Raw genomic sequence first — 15,752 nt, forward strand, 5'->3', positions numbered from 1 at the left:
CATGTTAATACTACTCCTAAACACAAACCACCATCACTGTGTCTCATGTTAAAACTACTCCTACACAACCCACCATCACTGTCTCATGTTAATACTACTCCTAAACACAACCCACCATCACTGTGTCTCATGTTAATACTACTCCTAAACACAACCCACCATCACTGTGTCTCATGTTAATACTACTCCTGAACACAACCCACCATCACTGTGTCTCATGTTAATACTACTCCTAAACACAACCCACCATCACTGTGTCTCATGTTAATACTACTCCTAAACACAACCCACCATCACTGTGTCTCATGTTAATACTACTCATAAACACAACCAACCATCACTGTGTCTCATGTTAAAACTACTCCTAAACACAACCCACCATCACTGTCTCATGTTAATACTACTCCTAAACACAACCCACCATCACTGTGTCTCATGTTAATACTACTCCTAAACACAACCCACCATCACTGTGTCTCATGTTAATACTACTCCTAAACACAACCCACCATCACTGTGTCTCATGTTAATACTACTCCTAAACACAACCCACCATCACTGTGTCTCATGTTAATCCTACTCCTAAACACAAACCACCATCACTGTCTCATGTTTAAACTACTCCTAAACACAACCCACCATCACTGTCTCATGTTAATCCTACTCCTAAACACAAACCACCATCACTGTCTCATGTTTAAACTACTCCTAAACACAACCCACCATCACTGTCTCATGTTAATACTACTCCTAAAAACAAACCACCATCACTGTCTCATGTTTAAACTACTCCTAAACACAACCCACCATCACTGTCTCATGTTAAAACTACTCCTACACAACCCACCATCACTGTCTCATGTTAATACTACTCCTAAACACAACCCACCATCTCTACTACTCCTAAACACAACCCAACTTCACTGTGTCTCATGTTAATACTACTCCTAAACACAACCAACCATCACTGTGTCTCATGTTAAAACTACTCCTAAACACAACCCACCATCACTGTCTCATGTTAATACTACTCCTAAACACAACCCACCATCACTGTGTCTCATGTTAATACTACTCCTAAACACAACCCACCATCACTGTGTCTCATGTTAATACTACTCCTAAACACAACCCACCATCACTGTGTCTCATGTTAATACTACTCCTAAACACAACCCACCATCACTGTGTCTCATGTTAATCCTACTCCTAAACACAAACCACCATCACTGTCTCATGTTTAAACTACTCCTAAACACAACCCACCATCACTGTCTCATGTTAATCCTACTCCTAAACACAAACCACCATCACTGTCTCATGTTAATACTACTCCTAAACACAAAGTACCATCACTGTGTCTCATGTTAAAACTACTCCTACACAACCCACCATCACTGTCTCATGTTAATACTACTCCTAAACACAACCCACCATCACTGTGTCTCATGTTAATACTACTCCTAAACACAACCCACCGTCACTGTGTCTCATGTTTATACTACTCCTAAACACAACCCACCATCACTGTGTCTCATGTTAATACTACTCCTAAACACAACCCACCATCACTGTGTCTCATGTTTAAACTACTCCTAAACACAACCCACCATCACTGTCTCATGTTAATCCTACTCCTAAACACAAACCACCATCACTGTCTCATGTTTAAACTACTCCTAAACACAACCCACCATCACTGTCTCATGTTAATACTACTCCTAAACACAAACCACCATCACTGTGTCTCATGTTAAAACTACTCCTACACAACCCACCATCACTGTCTCATGTTAATACTACTCCTAAACACAACCCACCATCACTGTGTCTCATGATAATACTACTCCCAAACACAACCCACCATCACTGTGTCTCATGTTAATACTACTCCTAAACACAACCCACCATCACTGTGTCTCATGTTAATACTACTCCTAAACACAACCCACCATCACTGTGTCTCATGTTAATACTACTCCTAAACACAACCCACCATCACTGTGTCTCATGTTAATACTACTCCTAAACACAACCAACCATCACTGTGTCTCATGTTAAAACTACTCCTAAACACAACCCACCATCACTGTGTCTCATGTTAATACTACTCCTAAACACAACCCACCATCACTGTGTCTCATGTTAATACTACTCCTAAACACAACCCACCATCACTGTGTCTCATGTTAATACTACTCCTAAACACAACCCACCATCACTGTGTCTCATGTTAATCCTACTCCTAAACACAACCCACCATCACTGTCTCATGTTAATACTACTCCTACACAACCCACCATCACTGTCTCATGTTAATACTACTCCTAAACACAACCCACCATCACTGTCTCATGTTAATGCTACTCCTAAACACAACCCACCATCATTGTGTCTCATGTTAATACTACTCCTAAACACAACCCACCATCACTGTGTCTTAGGTTTATACTACTCCTAAACACAACCCACCATCACTGTGTCTCATGTTAATACTACTCCTAAACACAACACACCATCACTGTGTCTCATGTTAATACTACTCCTAAACACAACCCACCATCACTGTGTCTCATGTTAATACTACTCCTAAACACAACACACCATCACTGTGTCTCATGTTAATATTACTCCTAAAGCTCTTACGAAGCATACACCTAATCACTGTTACTCTCAATCTTACTTTAGGTCATTTTCAAACAAGTCTCCACAACAATCTATTGCTTTGAGAGTCCTTAAAATACCATACAAAAATATTACATGTGTAACCCCATGTACAATACTGTATCAGATTAAATACGCAGAAATACATCTATAGATTATACTGTAAATAACAGAAAAACAAAACATACATTACAACAGCATCACCATGCAGATAACAGGATACAGAAGTTCATGGAAACAAACAAATGATAAAATAAACATATTGTAAGATATAGTCAAGCAGACTTACAGAGTGAAGGGGAGATGTGTTGTAAGTTCACTTACTGGAAGTCTATGTAAATAGACACTGAGTGTCAGGTTTGAAGTCTGTGGTTGACACAACATTGAAGCAGTCAGGGACAATAGAGTTGAATAGAGGGCGTACTTGCTTCAAAGCCTGTTTTAGCATAGCTAAGCCATTGAATACCCCATTTCAGTTGGTATACCGACTGTTATTAAACTTATGGAAGTTGAAGATATTAACAACTTGAATATTGAAATATCCCTCAATGGTGCTGCTCATTCTGTCACAGAAGACATCATGACAAAGATGTCAAGATGTACCTTCTATCCAACTCTATGTCAGGGACCAAGAAGCTTATGCAGAGAAGGCTTCCTTCAGCAGTCACACAGACAGTGTTCGAGAGCATCAAAACTGATGTGTCATGGGTAAATTGTGACTGAATGAATGATCTATAAATAATATTGAGTAGTTATTCATCATGCAAGGTGATTTGTAGATCTCGACTCGCCTATAAAGTTGGCTACAATGTCGAACACTCCCACATTTACAAAAATCCCATTCAAGTCACAGGACTGATATTAAGATTTCACATATTAACATTCTCTCATCATGTTCAAATCATCTGTAAGTGATTTTGTTGAGCTTCACAACACATTTAAAAATAACTTTTGATTGATTTCGAAATGATGTGCGAGAAATGCCTCTCAGTCACATGACGAATGGGATTTGTGCCACAAATGCTAAAACGTTAGCAAGTGGAAACAGTGTCAGGGGAAACTAAACCAAAGCAGGGACTGATGTCACACCATGTTCATAGACTGATAAAAGGGAAGGGAAACCAATGTGTCATTTTGTCATTTGGGTGAAACTTCAAGATATTATAACAATATATTAGCAAGAGAATAGAGTGTAAGGACTAGCTTTGGTTTGGGGCCATAGCTCTTTAGTCCATGTTCTGTGGTGGTTCTCTTCAGTCCAGGTTCTGTGGTGGTTCTCTTCAGTCCAAATTCTGTGGTGGTTCTCTTTAGTCCAGGTTCTGTAGTGGTTCTCTTCGCTCCAGGTTCTGTGGTGGTTCTCTTCCCTCCAGGTTCTGTGGTGGTTCTCTTCCCTGGATGGTCTGATACACGGAGTGCTGAGCGTCTCTCTGAAGAGATGTGAACGTGTCACTGTGGGAGATTTTCACACTCAAAGAGAGAGACAGCGACAAAGGAAACACAGTATGAGCACTTTACACACTGCTCTATAGTATTCACTCTCACTTCTACTTTCTGTGTTCATCTCTCTCCTCTGTGTCTGTCTTTCTCTCACTCACCCACTTACCCACTCACTCACACAAACAAACACAAATACTATATACAAAATAAACACATTAATGAATATGTTATAACATACTTACTGCCAGAGTGTCTGATCCTCATTTTCAGTGGTGTGTGTTTTCCAGTTAGGGTCAGGATGGACACTCTGTGGAGAGAGAGCTGTGTCAAGGTACAGGGAAAATAGTAGAAAGAGTAAAGAAAAGGCAGTAACTTATCAACAGGAAGTGTGTTGATATCATGACTATCTGTAGAGCATCTATCCAGACTATCCAAATAAAGTGACTAAAAAACTATATCACTGTAAATCCCTTTATCACTGAGTTTTCCCTCTAATACACAGATGGAAGAAATCCTATGTTATACAGACATAAATGCAAACCAAGACAATTTCCTGAAATAAATGGAATTCAGCAGTTTAACTATATTGAATGTAACTGTACCTGTGACAGTCAGAGTGACTCCAGGATCACCACTATATTTCCTTACGGTCTGATCTGTTATAAATCTGAACTTGTACATAGCTGAGTCACACTCTCTCAGATCTCTGATTGTCAGGGTGTGGCCATTCTTCTTGTTGCTACAGTACGTCACATGACCTGTGTAGTCTGGTTCATCACTCAGAGTCACAGGATTCCCCTCAGCATCATTTCTAGTGAAACAGAAGGTTGTTGTGACTGTACCACTGGGATATGTGTAACAGCAGGACATCCCCACTGTTAACCCCTTCATGGTACAGATACTCTGAGTGATGTACTTCACACTCCAGCCATCCTGACCAAGTAACACTGAAACACAATCACACATGATAGTGATTATACATTGCAGACCCATTTCCTCACACTAACAGCATTTGTCCACATTTTGTTGCCGTACTCTACTTGCTGAGTGTGAATGGAAACCACAGAAAGGACCTAAGTGTTACTCAGTGAGGTGTAAAAGACAACTATTCCAGAAAAGAAGAAGCCCCTAACAGACGATGTCCCTGAACACACAGAATAACATTAAGATAACATTACTAAAACATTATGAATGAGACCAGACCTGCTACAGACCAGAGAAAGACCCCCAACACACTTCCTGCTGTTCTCAAGGCCATTATTGCATCTCCCACCCTGCAGTCTTAGAAACATAAACAACAACTCACTCTATAGCTGGTGAATAACTCCACCTGATCCATTAAAACAGTCCAGGGTCCATATTCACAAAGTGTCAAAAAATAAATAAATATATATGTATTTAATGATCTCGTCAACCGTACTTACAGAGTGAAGGGGGGAGGTCTTGTACAGTGAGTCAACTTACTGTCGTAGCTGTGCATAGAAACAAGAAGTGTGATTTTAGTGACTGACACATTGTGAAAGTAGCCTAGTCAGGGATTTAAGACAATCACATGCATCAACAGCATGTCAGAAAGGGATGTACTGGATGTACTGCTAAAGACTGCATAGCTATTTACATTTCTTCATTTGAGGAGTGGGACTACATTTTTTAAAGGGGCTAAATGCAGCCCATTTTCAACATAGTATTTTCTTTAAATACAGATCCACAACAAAGTGTTGACTGTGATATATGGTTTCTTAATGTGTTTCCTCACAAGATGTGACCCACCACTCCTCATCATCTCCATCAAAGTGCTACTGAAGGTTCCAGTGTTCTAGACTAGAGCTCCCCCTACTGGCATCTCAACACATCTCAACATCTCCTCCCACTGGCATCTCACATCTCCTCCTACTGGCATCTCAACATTACTGCAGCCTCCTGTCTCTCTTCATATGTCCCAATCATGTCCTCATCCATTTGGATCAATAACAAAATATCAAACTGGTAATAATGTGCCTGAGACTGAGGTCCCGATTCCCAACCCTTTCCCAAGTGTGCAAGTTCATTCTTCCCGTCATGGATTTAAAAGTATGAGACTGGTGGGAACATTGGAGTTTCCATATTTGTTTTAACTGAATCCATATCAGTGGAACAGGCGAAGCTGAAATCTTTGCCCTTTACACATTCTATGTCTTTGCCAGGGGTCAGGGAAATGGACGAGGGATTCACATATTCTCAAAATGTATTTTCATCAATGTTGTGATTGACACTCAACTAGTGAATTCAGACAATCCGATCAGAGAGCGAAACATGCAAATCTACGATGCTCACAAGGTCTACTTCGGGGGGGGGGGGGCGGGGTCAGGTCTACTTCGGGAAGATGTGGGCGGAGTCAGGGGAGGATTCAAAGAAAAGATGGCAGCAGATAAAGATACAAATGAAAATACACAAAATAAAATGTCAAATAACATTTGAAAATGTAAAAAATTGGGACAGAATAAACCAAACATGTAAAGATACTGTGTTATTAAGAGTTGACGTTGGACTTGCATATGAATTCAGTGAACTAGCTATCTCAGTTGGCTTGTTAGCTACATGAAGCAGACGTTGTTCAGTGATACCGAAAGCTAGCTAGCCAGCTAGAAGTTAACTCTGTTACCTCTGACAATCAAGTAAAGTGGCTTCCATAAACTGGCATTTTTGTGCATCACACAGCTGCTCTGGACAAAGTGGATTGTGAACTATACGGTGCGTTGACACTGAATCACAGCAGCATTTGTATGATTTGTTTACACTTCACACATTAGTAATGTTTAACAAAAGTAATAAGAAACATTGCATCAAGCAGAACTACGTCCTGAATTTTGAGGCAAAATGGTGCTATAACTGTCATAAAAACTTTTAAACATTTTTTTAAATCAAGCAAACTATATATAAAGTGTATAGAAACTAATTTAATTTATTTGGGTAACAGACAACCAAAATTAACAAAAAAAAATTTGAGCTGGTATCATGATACCCAAGAAAGACTTGCTGCCAATGGTGCTTTAACAAAGTACTGAGTAAAGGGTATGTATACTTACGTAATGTGATACTTCCATTTTGTATTTTTTATCCATTTGCAAACCTTTCTAAAAACCTGTTTTTTCTTTGTCATTATGGGGTATTGTGTGTAGATTGATGAGGGAAAAAAACTATTTATTCAATTTTAGAATAAGGCTGTAACATAACAAAATGTGGAAAAAGTCAAGGGGTCTGAAAACTTTCTGAATGCACTGTATATTACTAGATACTATTATAAACCAGGTAGTTTAGGTCCTGAATGCTGATTGGCTGAATAAGCATTTCATTTCACATACAGTATATCAGACAATAGAACACTGGTATAACACAAAAATATTTGTTTACTTTCTATTTATGTTGGTAACCAGTTTATAATAGCAATAAGGCCCTCTGGGTTGTAGTATATGGTCAATATACCACGGCTAAGGGCTGTATCAAGGCACTCTGCGTTGTGCAGAACAACAGTCATTAGCCGTGGTACAGTATATAGACCAATATACCACAGCTAAGGGCTGTATCAAGGCACTCTGCGTTGTGTCGTGCTTAAGAACAGTCCTTAGCCGTGGTACAGTATATAGGCCAATATACCACAGCTAAGGGCTGTATCCAGGAACTCTGCGTTGTGTCGTGCTTAAGAACAGTCCTTAGCCGTGGTACAGTATATATGCCAATATACCACACCGCCTCTGACCTTATTGCTTAATTATACCACTAGTTATAATATACGGGTCCAGATATACAAGGTCTTCTTGGTTCTGGGTTTGTTGTTTTCAGTTCTTGGTTCTGGGTTTGTCAGGTCTTCTTGGTTTTGGGTTTGTTGTGTTCAGGTCTTCTTGGTTCTGGGTTTGTTGTGTTCAGGTCTTCTTTGTTCTGGGTTTATTGTGTTCAGGTCTTCTTGGTTCTGGGTTTGTTGTGTTCAGGTCTTCTTGGTTCTGGGTTTGTTGTGTTCAGGTCTTCTTGGTTCTGGGTTTATTGTGTTCAGGTCTTCTTGGTTCTGGGTTTGTTGTGTTCAGGTCTTCTTGGTTCTGGGTTTGTTGTGTTCAGGTCTTCTTGGTTCTGGGTTTGTTGTGTTCAGGTCTTCTTGGTTCTGGGTTTGTTGTGTTCAGGTCTTCTTGGTTCTGGGTTTATTGTGTTCAGGTCTTCTTGGTTCTGGGTTTGTTGTGTTCAGGTCTTCTTGGTTCTGGGTTTATTGTGTTCAGGTCTTCTTGGTTCTGGGTTTATTGTATTCAGGTCTTCTTGGTTCTGGGTTTATTGTGTTCAGGTCTTCTTGGTTCTGGGTTTGTTGTGTTCAGGTCTTCTTGGTTCTGGGTTTATTGTGTTCAGGTCTTCTTGGTTCTGGGTTTGTTGTTTTCAGGTCTTCTTGGTTCTGGGTTTGTTGTGTTCAGGTCTTCTTGGTTCTGGGTTTGTTGTGTTCAGGTCTTCTTGGTTCTGGGTTTGTTGTGTTCAGGTCTTCTTGGTTCTGGGTTTATTGTGTTCAGGTCTTCTTGGTTCTGGGTTTGTTGTGTTCAGGTCTTCTTGGTTCTGGGTTTGTTGACTGTACTGTAGAGAACAGAGGGATCCTCCTCAGCTGCTTGTTCCACCGTGGACCTGGAGAAAGAAACAGACGTTAAACTGAAAGTGAGTCCCAAATGGCACCCTACTCCCTTGTTGCATGCACTACTTTAGACCAGTAGTGAACTAAATAGGGAATAGGGTGCCATTTGGAATGCAAGCAGAACAGTTACTCAAAACCATCATCACATCCCTCCTTCATTATAGACATGTCTTTGTAACTGTCTTGAGATGTAAATGGTTGAGTTTGTAGTTTCAGGAAATGCCATTTGGCCTGAAGAATACTACTGGAACCTTTTAGACATTAAAACTGTGACTTTTCAAAATGTTCACTGTCACACCATAGTATGCCCCTAGAGTTCACCATAGAGTTCAATGAAATGTCACTTGACATGAAGATTTCTCCTTCAACCCTCAGATAGTGATGGAGTTATCAGGGAGCAATGAGGGGTCACTAGGGGTCAACTGTTTTGCTTATTTTAATGACATCATTGTCCTCTCCTCCAATAAGCAGCAGCATATGAATGGCCTTGATGTTGTCTGTGTGTTCACATGTTCTACATAGTATATATTCTATGTTGTTGTAATGGCAGAATATGCTCACCAGGTGACAGCACTGGGGAGGTTGAAATTCACAGCAGCGTACTGGACATCCTCATCCTCTTTCTGGGGTTGAAGCAGCTGGACGGTGGAGTACAGAGGCACTTCCTGGTTTTTGGAGTGAGAGACGTGGATGCTGGTGAAGTGAATGTCATCTTGGTCGACGGTGGCCGCTGTCTGTGCTGCAGTAGGGGTGAAGGCCATGCCTGAGATGTTGTCATACACTGGACTAGAGTCTCGCTGATGGAGAGAGAGAACAGACAATATAAATAGACCTGGTGACAGACAGCAAGAAGAGTGGAAATGTCCCACAAAGCAATAAAAACAATCCTACATCTGTTTCAACAGACTCACCTGTCCATTGCCTGTCATGTGTCTTGTGTCAGAGGTGGTTTTGAAGACCTTCTTCCTGTTTTGTAAATGAATGAGTGAATGAATGAATATATTAATAAAGTAATGAAGATAATAAAGTAAAATCATCTTTAAAATATACATTTTCACTCACCTGAACCACATGAGTCCAGAGAGACATGAAGCCAGTATGACACCCAGAACAACCACTATGATTCCTACAGCTGCAGTCAGAACTGAGGTCTGTTTCCCTAAAAGATCAAATGGATGATATGAGTACAGGTTATTATGAAGTGAAAACGAATATACAGCAAAACAGGACATGAATGCAATTCTTGTATATAGAAGCCTATGTATAGTTATAAACCAAAGTGTAATGAGGCAAACTAGAAGAAGATTACCTTGAAACATCATTTCTTATTGAACATCAATTTGTATTGAAGTATTGAAGATGTAACTTTACCTGCTACAATGATCATCAGAGCTGTAGAGTTCATAGATCCTCTTCCATTCTGGGCCTCACAGTAATATTCTCCTCTGTCCTCAGAGATGATGTTAGTGATGTTGTAACTCTGTCCTGATGCTTTTGGTGAGGTTACGTTCTTCTTGTACCAGGTGTATTTGTCCACAGGTGGGTTGGCATCACTGCTGCAGGTCAGAGTCACTGACCTGCCCTCCACTAGTTCACCAGAGGGACTGACTGATACTGAGGTGTTCTTTGGTCCATCTGGTGTAAAATACATTGTATTTATTTATAGCAACAGTTGTGTTTACATTTTACGGGTGAGTTTGAAATCATTTATAAATTATAATAAATTATTTATTCAGAGCAAAAGAAAATGTGAAACACAATCACTAAAAATAATGAAGATATTGTGGTAATGCACATTCAGGGAAATGGATGAGTCACGATCGTGTGGAGAGACGGACCAAGGCGCAGCATGATTGGAGTTCTACATCTTTATTTTTAGTGAAACTTAAAATAAACCAATAAACTAACAACGACCGACAGTACTGAGGTGCAACATGAACCAGCCATATAGAAAATAAATGACTAGAACACCCCCCTAGTCACGCTCTGACCTAAACACCATAGAGATCCGAGGGCTCTCTATGGTCAGGGAGCGACAGGATGTTACACACTAAAATATGTATTGATATATATATTTATGTGTAAAACAATCTCTTCTAAATTCAAGTATCAACATTGTCAGTACATCAAAGTGGACATTAAAACCCTCAATGTACTTACATGTGACAGTGAGAGTCTCTTCAGCAGAGTGGAGATCCTCATGTCCTTCTACAGAACAGGAGTATCTGCCTGTATCCTCACTGCTGACTGAGAATAGGATATAGACAGGAGAGGAGGTGTTGCTGTTTGGTATAGGCTGTCCATTCTTATCCCAACTGTAGGCTGTGATGGGGTTCAGTGTACATTTGGTTCTACATCTCAGTGTGACATTCTCCCCCTCTGACACAGATGTAGGATCCATCTCCAACACAACATCTAGAGTAAAAGGAACCAAATCATTATTCTCCTCCTATATATGTCCTCTTATGTGAAATATTATATAATTTTCCCCTGTTACATAACACTGCAGTGTCTGCATGACTGCCCTTAAATAAGGTCATTACGGTCATTCATATGATATATTTAGACAGGACAGTCAACTCTGTAATCATTTCCACTGTTTTCAGGAAGTCCTGGGTTCCATAGAATCAATAAAACAGATTAAAACACAACATTCTCATTAGCATACATACAAAACAACACTCACATTACAGCTATCTAGATATGTGTCATAGATGTGAGATGAGTGACAAATTACTTGTGACAGTCAGGGAGACAGGTGAGCCAGAAAACTTTCCTCCAGATGTTATGAATCTGAACCTGAACCCAGCAGAGTCACTCAATCTCAGGTCTGTGATTCTCAGGGTACAGTCACTCTTCTTATCCCCAAGGTACTCTATATGACCTTCATACCCTGGCATTGAGCTCAGCTCTTCAGTGTCCATACCAGACCATTTAGTAAACCAGAAAGCTTTTTTTATCTCATGATAACTGGGATATGTGTAAGAGCAGGATATGTCCACTGTTGACCCCTTCAAGACACAGATACTCTGATGGGTGTAAGTCACACTCCAACACTTCTGACCTGAAATACAAGACAATATAACACCTTTATAAAATTCTTAATTACAATATCTACATTTTTACATTACATTTAAGTCATTTAGCAGACGCTCTTATCCAGAGCGACTTACAAATTGGTGCATTCACCTTATGACCTCCAGTGGAACAGTAGTGCATCTAAATCTTTTCAGGGGGAGGGGGGGTGAGAGGGATTACTCTATCCTATCCTAGGTATTCCCCAAAGAGGTGGGGTTTCAGGTGTCTCCGGAAGGTGGTGATTGACTCCGCTGTCCTGGCGTCGTGAGGGAGTTTGTTCCACCATTGGGGGGCCAGAGCAGCGAACAGTTTTGACTGGGCTGAATCTACTGTATTCACTTATGCTGTTACGTTCCCCAGCAAGAAAACCTCAAATCTAACCAAACAAAAATGGGAATTAATAAGAGTCACTGACAAAGACAAAAATGAGACTAGTGGGCTCTGAAAGACACTCATGGGGGAGTCCATTGAAAATGTACTATCAACAACAACTGGAACAAAAAGACATGAGCGCCCACAACATTTACCCAAGAAGAGGCAAACAAAATAAAACCCAACAGTTGTAACACATTCTGACTAACGAGTGACACCAATCAGGGCACCTCACCTCCAAGTAAAAAAAAGAAAAAATCAACAATGTGTAAATCACATGCTGTGAAAGTAACCAGGAAGTGACTATCCCCTCAGCTTTGTAGTTTTTAAACTTTTGTAGTTTTTTTCATGGGTCTTCACTGCTCAAAAATGTAGTGCAATGGTGTACAAGTGTAAAAACATAATGAAAGGTATTTGATAGAAGTAAATTCATCCATTTGCCTGCATTTTCATGAATTTGATTATATACCTTGAAGCCCATTCAACACTGCGTGGCAAAGCATACGGAACTAAAGCAGAAACACAGCCACACAACATTAATTAAATGAAACTTAAGCAAAAATGTGTAACGGCGTTCGTCTGTTGTAGAAAGAGAGTCGGACCGAAATGCAGCGTGGTGGTTACTTATGTTACTTTAATGAAAGAAAACGGAACGATACATGAAATAACTGTGAATACAAAAACAACAAACGGAACGTGAAACATATTACAGGCTATCTGGTGAAACTACACAGAGACAGGAACAATCACCCACAAAATACAAAGCGAAACTGAGGCTACCTAAATACGGTTCCCAATCAGAGACAACTAGAATCACCTGACTCTGATTGAGAATCGCCTCAGGCAGCCAAGCCTATACAACACCCCTAATCAGCCGCGATCCCAAAACTACAAACCCCAATACGAAAAACAACATATAAACCCATGTCACACCCTGGCCTACCCAAACATATAACAAAAACACAAAATACAATGACCAAGGCGTGACAGAACCCCCCTAAGGTGCGGACTCCCGGACGCACCTCAAACCATAGGGAGGGTCCGGTGGCGTCTGTCCATGGTGGCGGCTCGGCTCGGGACGGACCCCACTCCATTAATGTCCTTGTTCCTCCCCTTCGCGTCCTGGGATAATCCACCCTCTCCGCCGACCATGGCCTAATAGTCCTCACCCAGATCCCCACCGGACCAAGGGGCAGCTCGTGACTGAGGGGCAGCTCGGGACTGAGGGGCAGCTCGGGACAGAGGGGCAGCTCGGGACAGAGGGGCAGCTCGGGACAGAGGGGCAGCTCGGGATAGAGGGGCAGCTCGGGACAGAAGCAGCCCAGGACTGAGGAGTGAGGGGCCTAAAGACTGACCACCAGGTTCAATGATAACTCCTATCTGTGAGAATAAACAGCAAGTGACTCACACACACACACACACACACACACACACACACACACACACACACACACACACACACACACACACACACACACACACACATATATGTAGTATGTAGTATCAGTATATATGTCAACCCTCCTCCCTATCAGTCTGGTCCTGAAGGGTCTTCAGATAAATCCACTGTGTCATTCACACACACACACTCAACCACACCGGGGGAGACACCTTATGAATACTGGCCCTGATGTGACATATTCTAATGTAGCCTGTTATCCATATATAGTCTAGTGTAGCCTGTTATCCATATATAGTCTAATGTAGCCTGTTTTCCATATATAGTCTAATGTAGCCTGTTATCCATATGTAGTCTAGTGTAGCCTGTTATCCATATATAGTCTAATGTAGCCTGTTATCCATATATAGTCTAATGTAGCCTGTTATCTATATATAGTCTAATGTAGCATGTTATCCATATAGTCTAATGTAGCCTGTTATCCATATATAGTCTAATGTAGCATGTTATCCATATAGTCTAATGTAGCCTGTTATCCATATATAGTCTAATGTAGCATGTTATCCATATAATGTCTAATGTAGCCTGTAATCCATATATAGTCTAATGTAGCCTGTTATCCATATATAGTCTAATGTAGCCTGTTATCCATATGTAGTCTAATGTAGCCTGTTATCCATATGTAGTCTAGTGTAGCCTGTTATCCATATATAGTCTAATGTAGCCTGTTATCCATATATAGTCTAATGTAGCCTGTTATCCATATGTAGTCTAGTGTAGCCTGTTATCCATATATAGTCTAATGTAGCATGTTATCCATATATAGTCTAATGTAGCCTGTAATCCATATATAGTCTAATGTAGCCTGTTATCCATATATAGTCTAATGTAGCCTGTTATCCATATGTAGTCTAGTGTAGCCTGTTATCCATATGTAGTCTAGTGTAGCCTGTTATCCATATATAGTCTAATGTAGCATGTTATGCATATAATGTCTAATGTAGCCTGTTATCCATATATAGTCTAATGTAGCCTGTAATCCATATATAGTCTAATGTAGCCTGTTATCCATATGTAGTCTAGTGTAGCCTGTTATCCATATATAGTCTAATGTAGCCTGTTATACATATATAGTCTAATATAGCCTGTTATCCATATAATGTCTAATGTAGCCTGTTATCCATATATAGACTAAAAGAAGCCTGTTATCCATATATAGTCTAATGTAGCCTGTTATCCATATATAGTCTAGTGTAGCATGTTATCCATATATAGTCTAATGTAGCCTGTTATCCATATGTAGTCTAGTGTAGCCTGTTATCCATATATAGTCTAATGTAGCATGTTATCCATATAATGTCTAATGTAGCCTGTTATCCATATATAGTCTAATGTAGCCTGTTATCCATATATAGTCTAATGTAGCATGTTATCCATATATAGTCTAATGTAGAATGTTATCCATATATGGTCTAGTGTAGCCTGTTGTACATATATAGTCTAATGTAGCCTGTTATCCATATAATGTCTAATGTAGCCTGTTATCCATATATAGTCTAATGTAGCATGTTATCCATATATAGTCTAATGTAGCATGTTATCCATATATAGTCTAATGTAGCATGTTATCCATATATGGTCTAGTGTAGCCTGTTATACATATATAGTCTAATGTAGCCTGTTATACATATATAGTCTAATGTAGCATGTTATCCATATATAGTCTAATGTAGCCTGTTATCCATATATAGTCTAATGTAGATTGTTTCCATATAGACTAATGAAGCCTGTTTCCATATAGACTAATGAAGCCTGTTTCCATATATGGTCTAGTGTAGCCTGTTATACATATATAGTTTAATGTAGCCTGTTACCCATATATAGTCTAATGTAGCCTGTTATCCATATATAGTCTAATGTAGCCTGTTATCCATATATAGTCTAATGTAGCATGTTATCCATATAATGTCTAATGTAGCCTGTAATCCATATATAGTCTAATGTAGCCTGTTATCCATATATAGTCTAATGTAGCCTGTTATCCATATGTAGTCTAGTGTAGCCTGTTATCCATATATAGTCTAATGTAGCCTGTTATCCATATATAGTCTAATGTAGCCTGTTATCCATATATAGTCTAATGTAGCCTGTTATCCATATATA

The 15,752-nt window shown here is 39.9% G+C and overlaps 2 protein-coding genes and 1 long non-coding RNA gene across 3 annotated transcripts in view; all 3 read right to left on the reverse strand.

The window, feature by feature from the left end:
- The window catches only part of LOC115126155 (uncharacterized), a 46,090-nt gene that overhangs the window by 17,761 nt on the left and 12,577 nt on the right, over positions 1–15,752 (reverse strand). The window lies entirely within an intron of this gene.
- On the reverse strand, positions 2,662–5,945 carry LOC115124673 (uncharacterized). Its single transcript, XR_010458671.1, has 4 exons — positions 5,526–5,945; positions 4,704–5,382; positions 4,344–4,408; positions 2,662–4,131 (listed from the first exon to the last, which is right to left on the reverse strand). It is a non-coding gene; the product is annotated as an uncharacterized LOC115124673 (long non-coding RNA).
- Positions 7,265–11,805, reverse strand: LOC115124501 (B-cell receptor CD22-like). Its single transcript, XM_029653939.2, has 7 exons — positions 11,478–11,805; positions 10,901–11,155; positions 10,112–10,375; positions 9,803–9,899; positions 9,652–9,706; positions 9,302–9,537; positions 7,265–8,733 (listed from the first exon to the last, which is right to left on the reverse strand). The coding sequence occupies exons 1-7, from the start codon at positions 11,662–11,664 to the stop codon at positions 8,652–8,654; spliced, it is 1,176 nt and encodes a 391-aa protein (XP_029509799.2). The 5' UTR covers positions 11,665–11,805; the 3' UTR covers positions 7,265–8,651.

The sequence above is a fragment of the Oncorhynchus nerka genome, linkage group LG15 (assembly GCF_034236695.1).
Source record: "Oncorhynchus nerka isolate Pitt River linkage group LG15, Oner_Uvic_2.0, whole genome shotgun sequence".
In the NCBI taxonomy this organism is placed as follows: Eukaryota; Metazoa; Chordata; class Actinopteri; order Salmoniformes; family Salmonidae; genus Oncorhynchus; species Oncorhynchus nerka.

What these genes read in the sequence shown, in the direction of transcription:
- LOC115124501 (XM_029653939.2), bottom strand. Translation starts at nt 11,664, where the DNA reads ATGGACACTGAAGAGCTGAGCTCAATGCCAGGGTATGAAGGTCATATA. An exon ending in TGTCTCCCTGACTGTCACAA is followed by an intron (nt 11,156 to 11,477) that starts GTAATTTGTCAC and finishes CTTTTACTCTAG; the next exon opens with ATGTTGTGTTGGAGATGGAT. An exon ending in TCTGATGATCATTGTAGCAG is followed by an intron (nt 9,900 to 10,111) that starts GTAAAGTTACAT and finishes TTGATCTTTTAG; the next exon opens with GGAAACAGACCTCAGTTCTG.